At 42.8% G+C, this 14776-nt stretch overlaps 1 protein-coding gene across 2 annotated transcripts in view; it reads right to left on the bottom strand.

The window, feature by feature from the left end:
- Window positions 1-5510: 5510 nt before the first annotated feature.
- NCEH1 (neutral cholesterol ester hydrolase 1) overlaps window positions 5511-14776 on the bottom strand; it is an 83420-nt gene continuing 74154 nt past the window's right edge. For both annotated transcript variants that reach the window (XM_006890346.1, XM_006890347.1), the window contains exons 4-5: window positions 9811-9982; window positions 5511-6128 (exon numbers count right to left, since the gene is read on the bottom strand). In XM_006890346.1, coding sequence (XP_006890408.1) covers window positions 5511-6128; window positions 9811-9982 — 790 coding nt within the window. The remainder of the gene's footprint in view (window positions 6129-9810; window positions 9983-14776) is intronic.

Genomic DNA, 14776 nt, shown 5'->3' with positions numbered 1-14776 from the left:
CCCTTTGACAAGTAAAATTCTTTCACTGTTATTTAATCTCTCCCCCCAAGTCTGCTCCACTGTGCAGCCTTCATTCTGGACTCCTGTCATGACAATAATACCTAATCATATATCCCTTTTAAATAGTTCTCTCCCTCATGTTTCAGTGAAGTATACATTATTTATCCCATCATCCTCAGTCTTCCCTCAACCCCGATATCAGTCCCGTTTTACAACAGTGGCCCTATGCAATATTTGTCCTTTTGTGACTAAGATCTTTCACTCAGCATAATGTCTTCCAGGGTCACCCATTTTGTATATTATTTCATGAGTTCCTTGTTTTTCAATGCAGCATAGTATTCCATTGTGTGAATATACCAGAGCTTCTCTGTCCATTCGTTTGTTGATGGGCACTTGAGTTGTTTCTAGCTTTTTGCTATTGTGGACAAAGCCATGATAAACATGGGTGTGCATATATCTGCTTGGGTGGCAGTTATGGTTTCTTTAGGGTTTATTTCCAGTAGTGAAATTGCTGGGTCAAATGGTATTTCTATTTGAAGCTTTCTGAGAAAGTGCCATGCAGCCTTCCATAGCGGTGGCACCATTTTACATTCCCACCAACAATGAATAAGGGTTCCAGTTTCTCTACAACCTCTCTAATATTTGTTGTTTGCTCTTCTGTTAAACTCTGCTATTCTTACTGGGGTGAGATAATATCTCCTAGTTGTTTTGATTTGCATCTCTCTTAGGGCTAGGGATTTTGAACATTTCTTCATGTGCTTGTTTGCCATCTGAATGTCTTCTTTGATGAAATGTCTGTTCACATCCTGTGCCCATTTTTCAGTTGGTTTATTTACTTTCTCTTGTTGTGGAAAGTAAAAGTTTTGAAGCCCCATCTCACCTACTTTGGGCATGTGGTCAAGAGGGACCAGTCCTTGGAGAAGGCCATCATGCTTGGAAGGGTGGAGGGACAGAGCAGAAAAGGAAGACCCCGGATGAGATGGATTGACACAGTGACCGGGGTGATGGGGGTAGGTGTGTCGGAGTCAGTGAGACTGGCTCAGGATATGGCAGAGGTGAGAGCTATTGTATCCAGAGTTGCTATGAGTTGTGGGCAAGAAGTTGCACTACAATCCCAAAGGCACACGGTTCAAATCCACCAGCTGCTTGACTGGGAAAGGATGAGTAACCTCCTCCCATGCGATTAACAGCCTCTGAAAACCCTCTGCAGGGTCAGCTATGGTCCGTTCCAACTTGACGGTACACAACAACAGTGCTTTACTGAGCTCTGGTGACCGAGTGGTAAGAACCGCACTGCTGTCTCAAAGGCGCTCAGTTCAAGTACCAGCTGCTCCATGAAGAAGGGCCGGTCTCCTCCTCTGCAATTAACTGTCTCTGAAAACCCAACGGAGAGTCGACTGTGGGCTGGTTCCAACTCAACAGTACACAACAAGACTCGAAAATATGAGACAGCATGAAAACAGAGGTTAAAAAAAATAAAAACAGAGGTTAAAAAGAGACGGAAAAATCACAGGGAAAACATTACAAAATCTGAAGACATTTTAGATGTCCCAGTGAAGAAATAGTTAATGGATTCTTTCAGCAAAAATACAACCACATATCATAGGTCATGTTGGAAAGCAGTAACAGTAATTCGGTTGGAAGACCTAAGTGAAAGGCTGGGGGGTTGAGTCTTTCTCGTCAGTCGCCCTGTGTAAGTTACAGCATCTGAAAACCCACTGCGGAGTCAGCTGCAGCTCTAGCTTCACAAGAAAGTATGAGTGTGAGTGAGTTCTGTCTATCCAGAGAACCCCAAGACACTCCTCCTTAAATGTTAATTTCTTAGCTGCTTTTGAAGGGGTTGAGACCCAGCCTGGCTGGCTGTTACGACTGTTTTATCCTCTTTTATTCAAGGTTATTTCCCCAATACAGCAGCACACACTGATCTAAGCATGCAATGAGGTCATCAGGGAGGCCGGGAGACACCCCCCAGTGATGAAAGGCAACCGGGGTCCTTTGGTGGACAGAAGAGCTGGGCAGGATTATGCTATTTGCCCTAGAAGTAGCACCGCTTCAGATGCAAACCAGAAAATGAGACGAGAGGAAGTCAAAGTCACATTCTCACATGGTGCCTTTTTATTTCCAAACCTAATTCAAAACAGAAAAATGCTGAATTTTCCACACTGGGTTTTCATTTTAGAAAATATATTTGCTACTAAAATACTTCATAAAATCCTCCTCCCTGTTTTTTTGTGGGAAATGAGCAAAAAATCCAAAGTTAAAAGGTCATGCATAAAATATTTTATCTAGTAAGATAATTCTACAATAATCTTAAATTCTTCACACAGAGATGCCAAAACACTGAAAGTAATTCACACTCCACTCACTGTATTTTGTAGTACTTCACTTCAAGGTTGATTTTTTTTTCTTCATATATTTGCATTCATATTTCACAGACAACCACAGTTTTAATAAAAGATATCAATCTTTTCATACAAGGGGAAAACAAAACAGCTATAACACTAAAAAATATAATCATCAGTCTGCAGTGCATAAACTTTTTTAAAAATTACAAATAAAATCTGGGGAAAAAAAACCCAGTAAATTCACCCCAAATCAAAATATCTTTGACATAAACTCTGCAGACCCCTCACAGAAATGCTTCGCACGTGGCTTCCTGGTGGGGCTGGTGTGTTGTTGTGAGATGCGTTGTTTGCACTGGGACTCACAGCAACTTGATGGCTGACCTGACGAAAGGAAGCCAAGCCCTGTGCCACCTTCCTGATTATTAGTAAATCTGAGTGCGCTGCTGGGGCTGCACTTAACATGCAGTGACCTTCACGTAGCATGATTTCCAGTTGTCATTTAGCAAGGTTCATGATGGGAGACTGTGTATGGCATTACACGAACGTGTCACATAATGCCACTCTCCGATGACATCCAAGTGTTGAAACCTCCCTTCCCCCTTTATTTTACGTCACTCTCTTTTTACCCAGGAGTTGTGTGGCTGTGTGCCGTCGAGTCAGAAGCGACCCATCGCCGACCCTCCAGTGGGTTTTCAGGGGCATTTAATCACATGGGAGATCGCCCATCGGTCTCCCACGGAGCAGCTGGTGGATTTGAAATCACATACCCTTGGGATTACAGTGCAGTTTCTTACCACTAGGCCACCAGCAGTCCTGTCATAAATTGCTGTAAGGATTTGGCTAACAATTCTGGGGGGGAAATGTCATTTTAAGGAACTTGATGCATGTATTATTTTGTTTGCTTTCTCAGAGGTAGATGACCCCAAAATAAGGTCCAAACTTTGGTTCCTTCAATTTCCTTAAAAGAGAATAGCCTTACATGAAGAGGAGAGCTAGCTAGTACAGAGTAACAACTACTGTCCGTTTTCTAAAAAAAGAAAAAGGGAAAAAAAAATCTTTGCTAATGCATGTGTCTGTGCATATGTAATAACACCCTATAAAAATCCACCACACAACAGGCCACTCGGCCTCTGGCTACAAGTTATGGTTCAATGTTTACCTCATCCTGTAATCCAACTCTTGACTTAAGGAAAGGAAGAAAAGGCCCCAAAACGGTGAATTACTCGAGTACCTTAGCAAGTTAGCATGGCTGGTCATTTTTCTGTGGACACACACATACACACGCTACTGCGTTTACTTCTGCTTTGCCTACGAAATGCTATTAGCTCATACAATCAAAGAAGAAGTCGTCTACAGATTCTCATTCGTCATACAACTGCCAGAAGTAGGAATATAGCCATCCTTCAAAGGAGAGAAAGGCTTCAACTTCCTCTCCATTAGTGAGGTGACACGGGGCAGCTCCCTGCAGCCTCCACAAGCAGCAAGGACGGAGACAGAAGGCAGGGTGGCAGGGTGGCAGGGTGAAGGGCGGAGGCACAGCTGACCAAACCCGAACTGGAATTTCTGGCTATGCCAAAGATATTTCCACGGCAGTGAAGGCTTTTACATGAAGTTCAGCTTGAGCTATTAGACCATCCAGACCTGGCTGGAAGGAGAATTAGGGGTGAAGGCACCAGGTGCCAAAGCATGCCCTTTACCCAAGAGTATGAGCGTCTCCCGCAGCATAAAGAAAAGACATGAACAGAGTCTTGCCTAAACTACTGAACTAGAAACTTAGATGACTTTACCAGGTGATAGTCACTATATAAACATCAAAATATTTAGGTTTCATGTTTAATAGTAGTAATAGCTATTTTATTCCTTTCCATAAAATTACACATAATTCTGAAGAAGGCTCTTTTTTTTAAACCTAAGGTAGTTTTTAAAAAATACCCATTATTTTTAATATTCACTTATAGACATTATTCTGAAAATTACTAGAGCTAGCTGCATATATTAACATTAAATAACACAAAAATAAACAATACATTATGTATTCCAAAATAGCCCATTTAAAGCTATATATGTGAAAAATGTGAGTTTTCAAGAATAGACTAGACCTTCTAAAGGTACTTTTCATTAAACTATATTAAATGCATTTTCTTTTCTATGTGTGCCAAATATATACACACTACTCTTTGTAATTTATGTCAGAACTCTTCAGTACAACACAACGCTCCATTTGACTGTTTTCACATATTCTAAAATGCAAGCAGGCCCTGGGGGACCAACAAGACTCATTCCTGAGTGTGTCTTTAAGTCAAATTTGAAGCTAAATCAGAATGAGTGGTCTATAAATTGGATCGCCATAACCCAGGGACATACTCTAAAATAAAATTTTTTAAAAATGTATCTTAAATCTAAATACAGTGTTCCCAGAAGATCTCCCAAAGGAGAGAGCTTACCAAAAAGCAGAAACATGTGCAAATACCCAGTGCATGCAATGTCATATTTCTAATAATAGTGGTGGAAGGTAACTTTCAAGTATTGTCATAATCCAACTTGTGGATAGCTAGCTCATAACACGAACACTCCAGAGAAAGAAGAATGCTGAGAAACTTCACCTTGCTAGCGAGCCTTTGTCAAAACTCCTGTAGGAAAGGAAACAAGCCATTCGTAGAGAAAGGAGGTCATTTGGACCCAGCATTGACCTTAAAGTGCATGCAATTAACACTGCTCTGGACCCAAAGTAAATTCTAACAAATTTAGAATAAAATCATATTTTCTTAACTCATTCACAGCTGGAAAAATTTCTCCTACACTTGAGCTTAGCAAAAAGGCTGGAAAGCAATAGAATTCCTTCAGAAGGGGGAAAAAGTGTCAAATCAAACCAGGACCCGAGGCTGTTTCCAGCTGTTTCTTCTTTCTGTATCTAGGACGATTAGTTTGACTACAACAACCTTAACAAGCAGGCTGGCCCACTTTGGGAACAAGGTTCAGATGTTTTGCACTTAAGTCAAACATATTCATGAAAAACAAAACACAATTCCCATAAAGTGGGCAGGGGACTGAGATTTCTTAAGTCACAAGTAATGAGGAAATCAGAGAACTAAAAAGTGCATGTTTTCCTAAAGCAGGTGCGGGAGGGACCCAGAGGGGCTCAAGCCTTGTAGAAGCTGGACTCCTTTACAGGTTTTGATCTAGCCATTTGATATAGCTATTCCTAGTCCGAATCCCCACTGAGAAGTTGGTGGGCCAGCTGGTGAAAATCATGCAGCCGTGGAAGCCGTCCTCAAAGTGGTCGAGGGTCACCTCCACACCTGCGTTCTCCAGACGCTTGGCGTACATGATCCCATCGTCTCTCAGGACGTCATGTTCACAGGTGAGGATATAGGTCTTGGGAAGGTGCTGGAGGACTTCGTGGGCTGCAAGGAGCGGGGCAGAACGGACATCAAGCAACTGCGGAAGCTCTCGGATGATCCTGGCATCGCCCGTGGGGGGCCAGACTGGCTTGTAGTCCTTCGTCATGGACGCAGGCAGGAGGGCGGTCCAGTTGAGAAGGGCCCGCAGGGAAGCGGCCTCTTGCACATCAAGGGAAGTGTGATTGTTGACCATCATTGCCTGCACAAAGTCACAGTTGCCTTTAAAGTAATACACCCAATACTTGACCATGACAGACTGAGGCAGGATCGGGGTGTTAGCATTCTGCTGATAGGAGGGGGTATTAAAATCTAAAGCTTGTAGCACGGGATAAATTAAAGCTTGCAGTTTGATCTTGTTTCTTAGGTTGACATCTTGACTAAACTAAAAAAAGAGAAAGCAAACAGTTATTCCACTTACATGAGTGCATTTACCAAAATCACACCTTATATCGGTTACTGTGAACCAGTCAAAGGTTTACATTTTAAGTTTTCAGTGTTGTTGTTGTTATATGCCGTCGAGTCGCTTGCGACTCATAGCGACCCTATGTACAACAGACCTAAACTCCACTCTGTCCTGTGCCAATCGCATTGTCTCCAACACTCCCATCCCAATTATCCCAGTCACTGAATCAATCCACCTCATAGAGGGTCTTCCCCTCCTGCGCTGTCCCTCCACCCTCCCAAGCATGATGTCCCTCTCCAAGGACTGGTCTCTCCTTACAACATGTCCAAAGTATGTTAGATGGGGCCTCAGAATCCTTGCCTCCAAGGACCTGCCCGGTTTGACCCTTTCCAGGATGAATCTGTTTGTTTTCCTAGCAGTCCATGGCAAGGAATTTAATAATATAATTTAAAAGTAATTTCATTCTTCCCACTACGATGACCAGATCAAGTAGCTAGGTATTAAGGAAGAAAACCATGCTTGCACTTAAAGTTCTGAGTGATCCTTTCTGGGGAACATGATCTCTTAGCATAAAGAATAGTGCTGCCACTCCAAAGGTAGGTAGTTCAAATCCACTCACTGCTCCTAAAGAGAAAAATGGAAAATCCCCTCTGATGCGATTTACTGAAAACCCACTGAAGTGTCAGCGATGAACGGGTTTTAACTAGGCAGTACCTAACACCACCACCATTAACTCATATAGAACTCTCTGGTGGCTTCATGGTAAGGAGTTGCTCTGCCATCTCAAACACACAGGGTTCAAATCCACCAACTGCTCTTAAGAAAGAAAGATGGGCAGTCTCTTCCTGTGTAATTTACTGCCTCTGAAAACTCACTGCAGGGTCAGCTATGAGTTGCTTATGACTCAAAGGCACATAACAATAACATTAACTCATTACTTACACCTATCTTAAGGCACTTGGCCCACACTGGTGGATATTATGAAAGGATATTGTTGGTGGTGTGTACCACAGAGTCAGAACCGATCCACAGCTGACCCTCCAGTGGGTTTTCAGAGGCAGTTAATCGCATGAGAGGAGACTGCCCATCCTTCTCCCACAGAGCAGCTGATGGCTTCCAACACTGTGCCTTTAGAATTGCAGGGCAGCTTCTTGCCACTAGGCCACTAGGCCACCAGAGCTCCCTATGGAAGGATATGACAATCCTAATTCAGTTTTATAGCCTGTGGCTTCTTATTAAGAAAAATCTAGCATGGTTCTTCCAGAAGAGAAGGGTAAGAAAAGCTACATGAACGGATGAGAGGATTTCAAAGGTGCTTTAGTTGATCTGAGGGTATTTCCTCTGACAAGCAGGCTTGGGGAGAGGGTGAGAATTTAATCAGTGATGGCAGTGTTCTTCCATTCCACTTACACACGCCTCAGGACCAGGCTGAAACAGGAAAGTCCATTCTCCACTTCAGCCCACCTCATTCTCCCCTCTGTGGTCTGTGTGACTACACAGTCTCCTTCTGTAACCCTAGTGCCTAAAACTATATATTTATCATGCAACATCTAAATCTAACCAGATCACTGTATTTCCTTGGCAACTAACTTATTTTATAGTAACTTACTTTAGCTGTACACTCTGTTTCACATCTAAGACCTTAGAATCTCATCCCCAAGTCAAACACAACAGGTATGTAAAAGCATGACTCAATTCCAACAACTCATGCCATGGAGTCGGAAATGACTCAGCGGAACCTCCAACAGGTTTTCAGTGGCTGTAAACCATAAAGGAGACGGAGCAGCTCGTGGATTCAAACTGCCTGCCTTTGGGTTCACGGCACAACTCTTTATCCACTAGGCCAAGAGGAAATGATTAGTACTATGTGCCAAGATTTGTATGGGAACCATCTCATGAAGTGCTCTCTGCAGCTCTGCAATCAGATGACATCACTGAGATTCAGGGAAGTGATGAGACTTGTCCAAAGTCCTGGATTGAATTGCAGCTCTGTCTGGAGCTAAAGCCTTGATGCTCTCTCTGTGACTCCTGGGTTCCCTTCTTACCACATCTGGACACACGGATAGCAAACTTCCCAAAGTCAAAGAGAGAACAGAAATTATTTAACAAGAGCAAAAGAAGGAAAGAAATCAAGATCCATTACAAATAAAAAGGCACATGTTATTTGACTATAATAAAGAAATTGAAGATGAGGAGACATAAATACTATTTTTAAATCATTTAGCCCAACAGAGGAAGAAAATGGGCTTATCTTTGGGTTTACCAAGCTGCCAACGTGTGGGGCTCTGTGTGACACAGCGTGGAGGGAGCCGTGATGGTGATTCAAAGCACACGGGCACATTAGCTTGGACACAGTTTGCAATGATCATAATCACATAAACTTCAGATTAATTGGCAACATAGCTTCTAAGATAGAAAAACTATTTAATATTGTAGTTGATGATTGCTGTCAATTCGAGCATGACTCATACCAACTCTATGAACAAAAGACCTAAAGCCTTTCCATGACTGTCGTCATTTCACCAAGTTCATAGAGTTTCCAGAGGCATGTGGTTTAGGAAGTGGGTGCCACTCCTGCTTCCAAACCTGTTTTACAACTGGGAACTCCACCAAACACTGTCCACATGGGAAACCATTCTGGTATTTGATATCCCCATGGCACAAGGTTCAGCATCACAGCAAACCCAGGTTACTTCATACAGCACATTGACCAAGAGTGATTAACAAAGTGGAAGAATGTTCCTCCAGATATAACAGCACTAGTCTCATTTAGCAATGGTTAAGTGTTGAGTCGAATATGACTAAGTTTTGCACAAAAGACCTAACGTCTGTTCTACGACTATGACAGAACTCTGTTTTTCCTTTACTATCTCACATAAAATTATAAGGAACAGAGAGACAGAACTTAAAAAATATTCTGAGAAGCAACTTGATCTCAAAATTTGGCTCTAAGTTCTCAGAAAACAATTTTAGCAATTGAGACGTAAGCACAAAAATTTCTTTTGCAAGAGAAAAATAGAAAAGGAGCAAGCGATCCTCTAATTCCATGAACATCGCAAAGAAACAAGGAAGACGCCAACACTTCAATCGCTCCTGAATACTGACTGTACTCAAAGCCTTGACAATGTCCCAGAGATGAGTCTACTTCTATGACACATCTTCAGAAAGTTCCGGAGAGCTCTCCAAGTGCTACCCACGAACAGGGCCGCCTCGTAACCAGCTCTAGTGGCGCAGTGGGTAAGAAGTTATGCTCCCAACTCCGAGCCAGGTGGTTTTGCCCACGAGCGGCTCTGAGGGAGAAGCAATCTCCTCCTGTGTGATTTACACTCCCGAAGGGTCAGCTGTGAATCTGTTTGTGACTCCACCATCAGGAGTCTTCTTGGGAGCGACCAGCTCTCCCATGTAAGCCTTTACCATGTGGTTGTAGCTGACCCTCCAGCAGCCTTTCAGAGGCAGTAAATCACCCAGAAGGAGACTGCTCCCTCTCCTCCCTGCAGCAACGAGTGGATGTTAACTGCGTGCCTTTGGGCTGGCGGTGTAACTCCCTACAACTCAGCCATGGAATTCCCTTCATCACATGGCGGTGGGGAATATTTGAGATGCTGGATACCCTCATAAGTTCTTCTCAGCACAATCACCTGAAGGCAGAGACGGGTTTTACCTGTTGTACCAGGGCGGCAGCCAGATTCCCACCAGCACTGTCCCCCGAAACAGCAATTCTGCCTGGGTCAACTGAGTACTTCTGTAAGACCTCTGGTTGCAGGAAATGCTTCGTGGCACGGACAACATCGTGGATTTGTTCAGGAAAATACACTCTTGGAACAAGTCTGTATCTATGAAGACAAAAGTTGCATTTATTACAGGATTTCATCATGTCTTATTGGGTCTTTTTTTAAATGTTAAGGCGAAACGGATTCGTTCAAAGCCAGAAATAGGCTGTTAAAAATCAAACATACAAGTGTGTAATTTTTACTATTTACTCATTTGACTGCAAGTTTACAAATCATGCCGGGTTTTCATTCAATCATTCATATACATTTTGTTATATAACAATTATAATCTATTCATGGATTAATGAATCACAATGTCTGATCACCTTTTTAGGGAGCTCTGATGGCGTAGTTGGTAGGGAGTTGTGCTAATTCAAAGGCAGCACCTCTCTGGAAGTTCAAATCCACCAGCCGCTGCTTGGGAGAAGGGTGGGTAATATCCTCCCATGTGATGTAAAGCCTCTACAAACCCACAGCAAGGAAATGGTTCCCCTTGGGCAGTGTATAACAACACAGCCATTAGAGAGTAAAAGGACATCCCGGGAGAACAGAGAGGCCAAGTCACTGCTCCACACGGAACATCTCTGGCTGCACGACTCACTTCATTATCTAAGGTTTAATGTCCAACACCACAACACAAACAAATTATTTGTCATAATTTATTTGATAAATACAGAGTCAAACAGAAGGAAGAAATGCTGAAGTAAAAGATGACTAGAAGATTTCAAAGGGCAGCTTAAAAAGATAAAGTATTATAACAATGTGCAAAGAGCTGGAGTTAAACACACACACACAAAGGCAAGAACTTGCTAGAAATTTCTCAAAGTGAAAGAACTGAAGAGTGAGTTTAAGCCTCGTGCTACAAAACTGAAAGATTCTGTGGGTAAACTATTGAATGCTGTGGGAAGCATTAGAAGAAGTTACTGTACTAGAAAGAACTGGTGGACATGGAACCATTTCAGAAGGCAGCATATGACCAAGAAACAACAGGAAGGGAGCTCTGGGGGCCTAGTGGTGAGAAGCTGCACTGCAGTCTCGAAGCTGTGTGGTTCCAATCTACTAGATTCTCCTCTAGAGAAGGAGGGGCAGTCTCCTCCTGTGTCAATCGGATCCAATCAGATTCCACTTGAGGGTACACAACTTGGATCAGGCGCACCTTAGTCTCTAGACTGACATCTTTGCTTCTCAGTACTCTGGAGAGGTCCCTGACAGCAGATTTTCCCAGTGCAATTCAACTTTTGATTTCCTCACTGCTGGTTCCAAGAATGTTGATTTGTTAACAATCTTTATCTCTTCTCCATCCATCATGGTGCTGCCAATTGGCCCAGTGGTGAGAATCTTTGTCTTCTTAATGGTCAACTTCAATCCATATTGAATACCACATAGCAAATAAAATTAATTTTATAGTTTTGTTATTTTCTAAGTTTTGGTGGTCAATTAATCATCCAGGGTGTTTTTCTCTTGGGTTGATTGTCACTGTCTTAACAGAGTTTCCAAGGTTGAAAGACTCCCAAAAAGATGGATTAACATAATGGATGAATTCATAATGACTTTAGCAAGGGGTTTACCAGTATCTGAGATTGGGAGGATGGCGCAGGTTAGGGTGAGGTGCTGACGTGTTGTTCACAGGGTCACTATGAGTCAACTGGAAGGTACCTAACAACGTGATTTCCATTCATCAAAGGGTGCAAGGTGTAGGCTTTACACAACTTTGTCCACTAGGTGGGGTCATCACACAGAATTCCATTTACCCACAATTTTTATAGCAAGTCTTAGTATTAAATATAACTTCATTTTATAAAATAGTTATACTCATGGTGAATTCTTAGTTCTCTCTATGAATTAAAGTATCTTCACATCACACCTCAGGTTTTGAAGACAGATGCTTTTTAAAAAATTTATGTGCTAGAAGAGTGTTGAACATTCTGTGTGTGGACTTCGTGGAGAACAAACAGGTCTGTCCTGGAGACGGTGAAACCTGTTTGCTCCCTGGAGGCAAGGATTCTGAGGCTCTGTCTCACATATCTGAGACATGTGGCCAGCAGGGACCAGTCCTTAGAGAGGGACACATCATGGCTGGAAGGGGGGGCGTCAGCACAGGAAAGGAAAACCAGGATGAGATGGACTGATACAGTAACTAGGGCAATGGGACTGAGTCTGTCGGAGATGATGGGATTGGCACAGGACAGGGAAACTTTTAGAATTAATGCGTATAGAGTCGCTATGAGTCACCTAATAATGGCACATAATAACAACAACAACAACATACAATAGTCTCACATATCGTGATAGACTATTTTCCCCTCATTGCCAGGAGGCTGGAGCATATGCCCAGGTGCAGATCTGTGGTTGATACGTACCACTGAGTCGGAAGCAACTCATAAATGACCTCCCAGTGGGTTTTCAGAGGCGGTTAAAAAGGAAAAGAGAGACAGAGGATCGCAGTGCCTTTGATTGCCCATCTTTCTCCTTTGAAGCAGCGGGGACCAAACCCTGTACCTCTGGGCTGGCAGCACAATTCCTTCCCACTAAGCCACCAAGGCTTGTACACGTAGATGAATTCAATTGAGTTTTCAGATGCTGTTTCTAAAAATGTTTCAGTAGCTTCGAATCTAGGGAAGTAGGTAATCTAAAAGAACAGCTTCCTGCGCGAATCTTATCAACTTATAACCACTTTAGATTGCAGAGTATACATGCTTTAAAAAACCAGGCTGTGATGTCAAGAGGCTTCCGGGCACTGTGAAGGCGTATCCTGCCCCTCGCCGCCTCAGTGCTGAAGACGGGAACACTCTCCAGCTACAAGGACTGGAGGGAGAGATGCTCTTTTTGCAGACTGGAGAATGTAGTAAAACTTGGTATTTCTCAGGTCATTTGGTATCATCTGAGTTTTGAAAGTGGCTAGAAATTAATAAATATAATTATAGAAAAAAAATGCAACAATGAATGAATGGAAACCCAAAATCTCTGTAAATGTTTATGAAAATTAATAAAATATAATTATAGGGGAAAAAAAAGAAAGTGGCTAGAAATCCATGTGATATTTAGAATAAATGCTGTAGTATCTTGATGTTGTTGTTAGGTATGTAGTGTCTTGGGAGTTACAGAAAACTGAATCAGAAGGAAATGCCCAGATACGACAGCCAAACAAAGCTCACATTAATACACTTGTTATCTGCTGCTTGTATTCAAAGCTCTGCTCCCACAAAACACTCCAAGAGTGCTCTGCTCCGTGAGGGTTTTGTTTGCTTTCAGGTGGGGATTTTTCTTCGTTAAATGGCTGGTCTCTTGTGTTACAGTACCTGGTTTGAGTTTGCCCAATTCACGGGAGACAAAGAAGACACCGCAGAGGTGCCACTCCTGCCTTGATCGCTGCACATCCTTCCACCACAGTATCTAACAAAGATCCCCTGTGATTTATACGGTCTGAAGGCCTGGAAGTTGCCTCTAAGTTTCGAACGTGTAACTGCTCGAAGGCCTTTGAGATACATCTGGAAGTTGGACAGTGAATAAGGATAACAGAATAACAGTCGGATTGTGGTACTGAGAGGAGAGTACTGACTGTCCCATGGTCAGCCAAAGAGGAAATGAGTAACTGCCACCAGGGTCCTCCTGAATAGAAGCAGGGATGATCATGTTTTAAATATTTCGGCCATGATGTCAGGAGGGAGCAGTCCTTGGAAAAAGACATCAGCCAGAGAAAGGCAGAGAGTCAGAGAAAGAGAGAGAAGATATTCAAGGAGATGGACAGACCCCTCGGTTGTAACGATGGACTGAAGAGTAAGGGAGAGACAGTGAACAAGGAAGGCACAGGAAGGGGAGCTCTGGTGGCCTAGTGGTAAGGAGCTGCAACTACAATCCCAGAAGTGCATGGTTCGAATCCAACAGATGCTCTGCTGGGGAAGGAGGGACAATCTCCTCCTGTACCAGTCAGATCTGATTTGACGGTACACGCACACAAAAACAATAAAATAAAATTTAAAAAAAAAAGGAAGGCACAGGAGAGGCCAAAGTCAGATCTGTTCACAGGACAGCTCTGAATTGTAGACAACACAACCGCATGTAACAACAACAACACACCTTCTACTAAAACCCAAACCCATTACCATGAATCAAGTCCAACTCAGAGTGACCCTGCAGAACTGCCCAGAGGTTCCCAAGATGATAGAACTCTTTAGGAAAGCAGACTTCCCACAGATCTTCTCCTGGGAATTTCAGACCACCACCTCTGATGTTAGCAGCCAAGTGTTTAACCACTGCACCACCAAGGCTCCTTATCTTCTACTATGGGGGAAAAAGGAGTGTAAAGTCAAACATGAAGTGTAGGCAGCTCAGTGTTTATGATGCATGGTCTATGAAAGGACTGCATTCCTGTGGGGTGAGGCGCCTCGCCAAGCAGTCTACAGATGTGTTGCACTCAGATCGCCTAGAAAAGCTGTGAGCTTAAAGATGAGAATGAGACTTAGAGTAATGAGTAAAAAAATTAAAAATAAAGTTAAAAAAAAGATGAGAATGCGAGGCTTAGAGAGAACATATAATGTGCCTAGAATAGGTGACACATGTGATACATGGGAAAGCTGGAATCTGGGTTCACAAACTTTAAAATTCAGATTGATAGAAAATATGATCTATATACAAACAGGTATGAACTGCAACATCTAACTGTATGGATGGATAGATAGACACACACATACATACACATATACACACATATATACACGGCACATAACAACAACAAATATATATATATTTCGTATAGCCCTGGTGTACAAGTTGCGTGGTCACTTGTGGTTGCTGTGAGGCTGAACCCTGTGACATGGATGTGTCAAATGCGTTAATGGTTGGCTACCCAATGCGGAC

This window comes from Elephantulus edwardii, unplaced genomic scaffold (assembly GCF_000299155.1).
Source record: "Elephantulus edwardii isolate Elephantulus edwardi_28Jun2011 unplaced genomic scaffold, EleEdw1.0 scaffold00088, whole genome shotgun sequence".
In the NCBI taxonomy this organism is placed as follows: Eukaryota; Metazoa; Chordata; class Mammalia; order Macroscelidea; family Macroscelididae; genus Elephantulus; species Elephantulus edwardii.
Note: the sequence above shows the minus strand (reverse complement) of the source record. Positions and strands in the feature narration are given on the sequence as shown.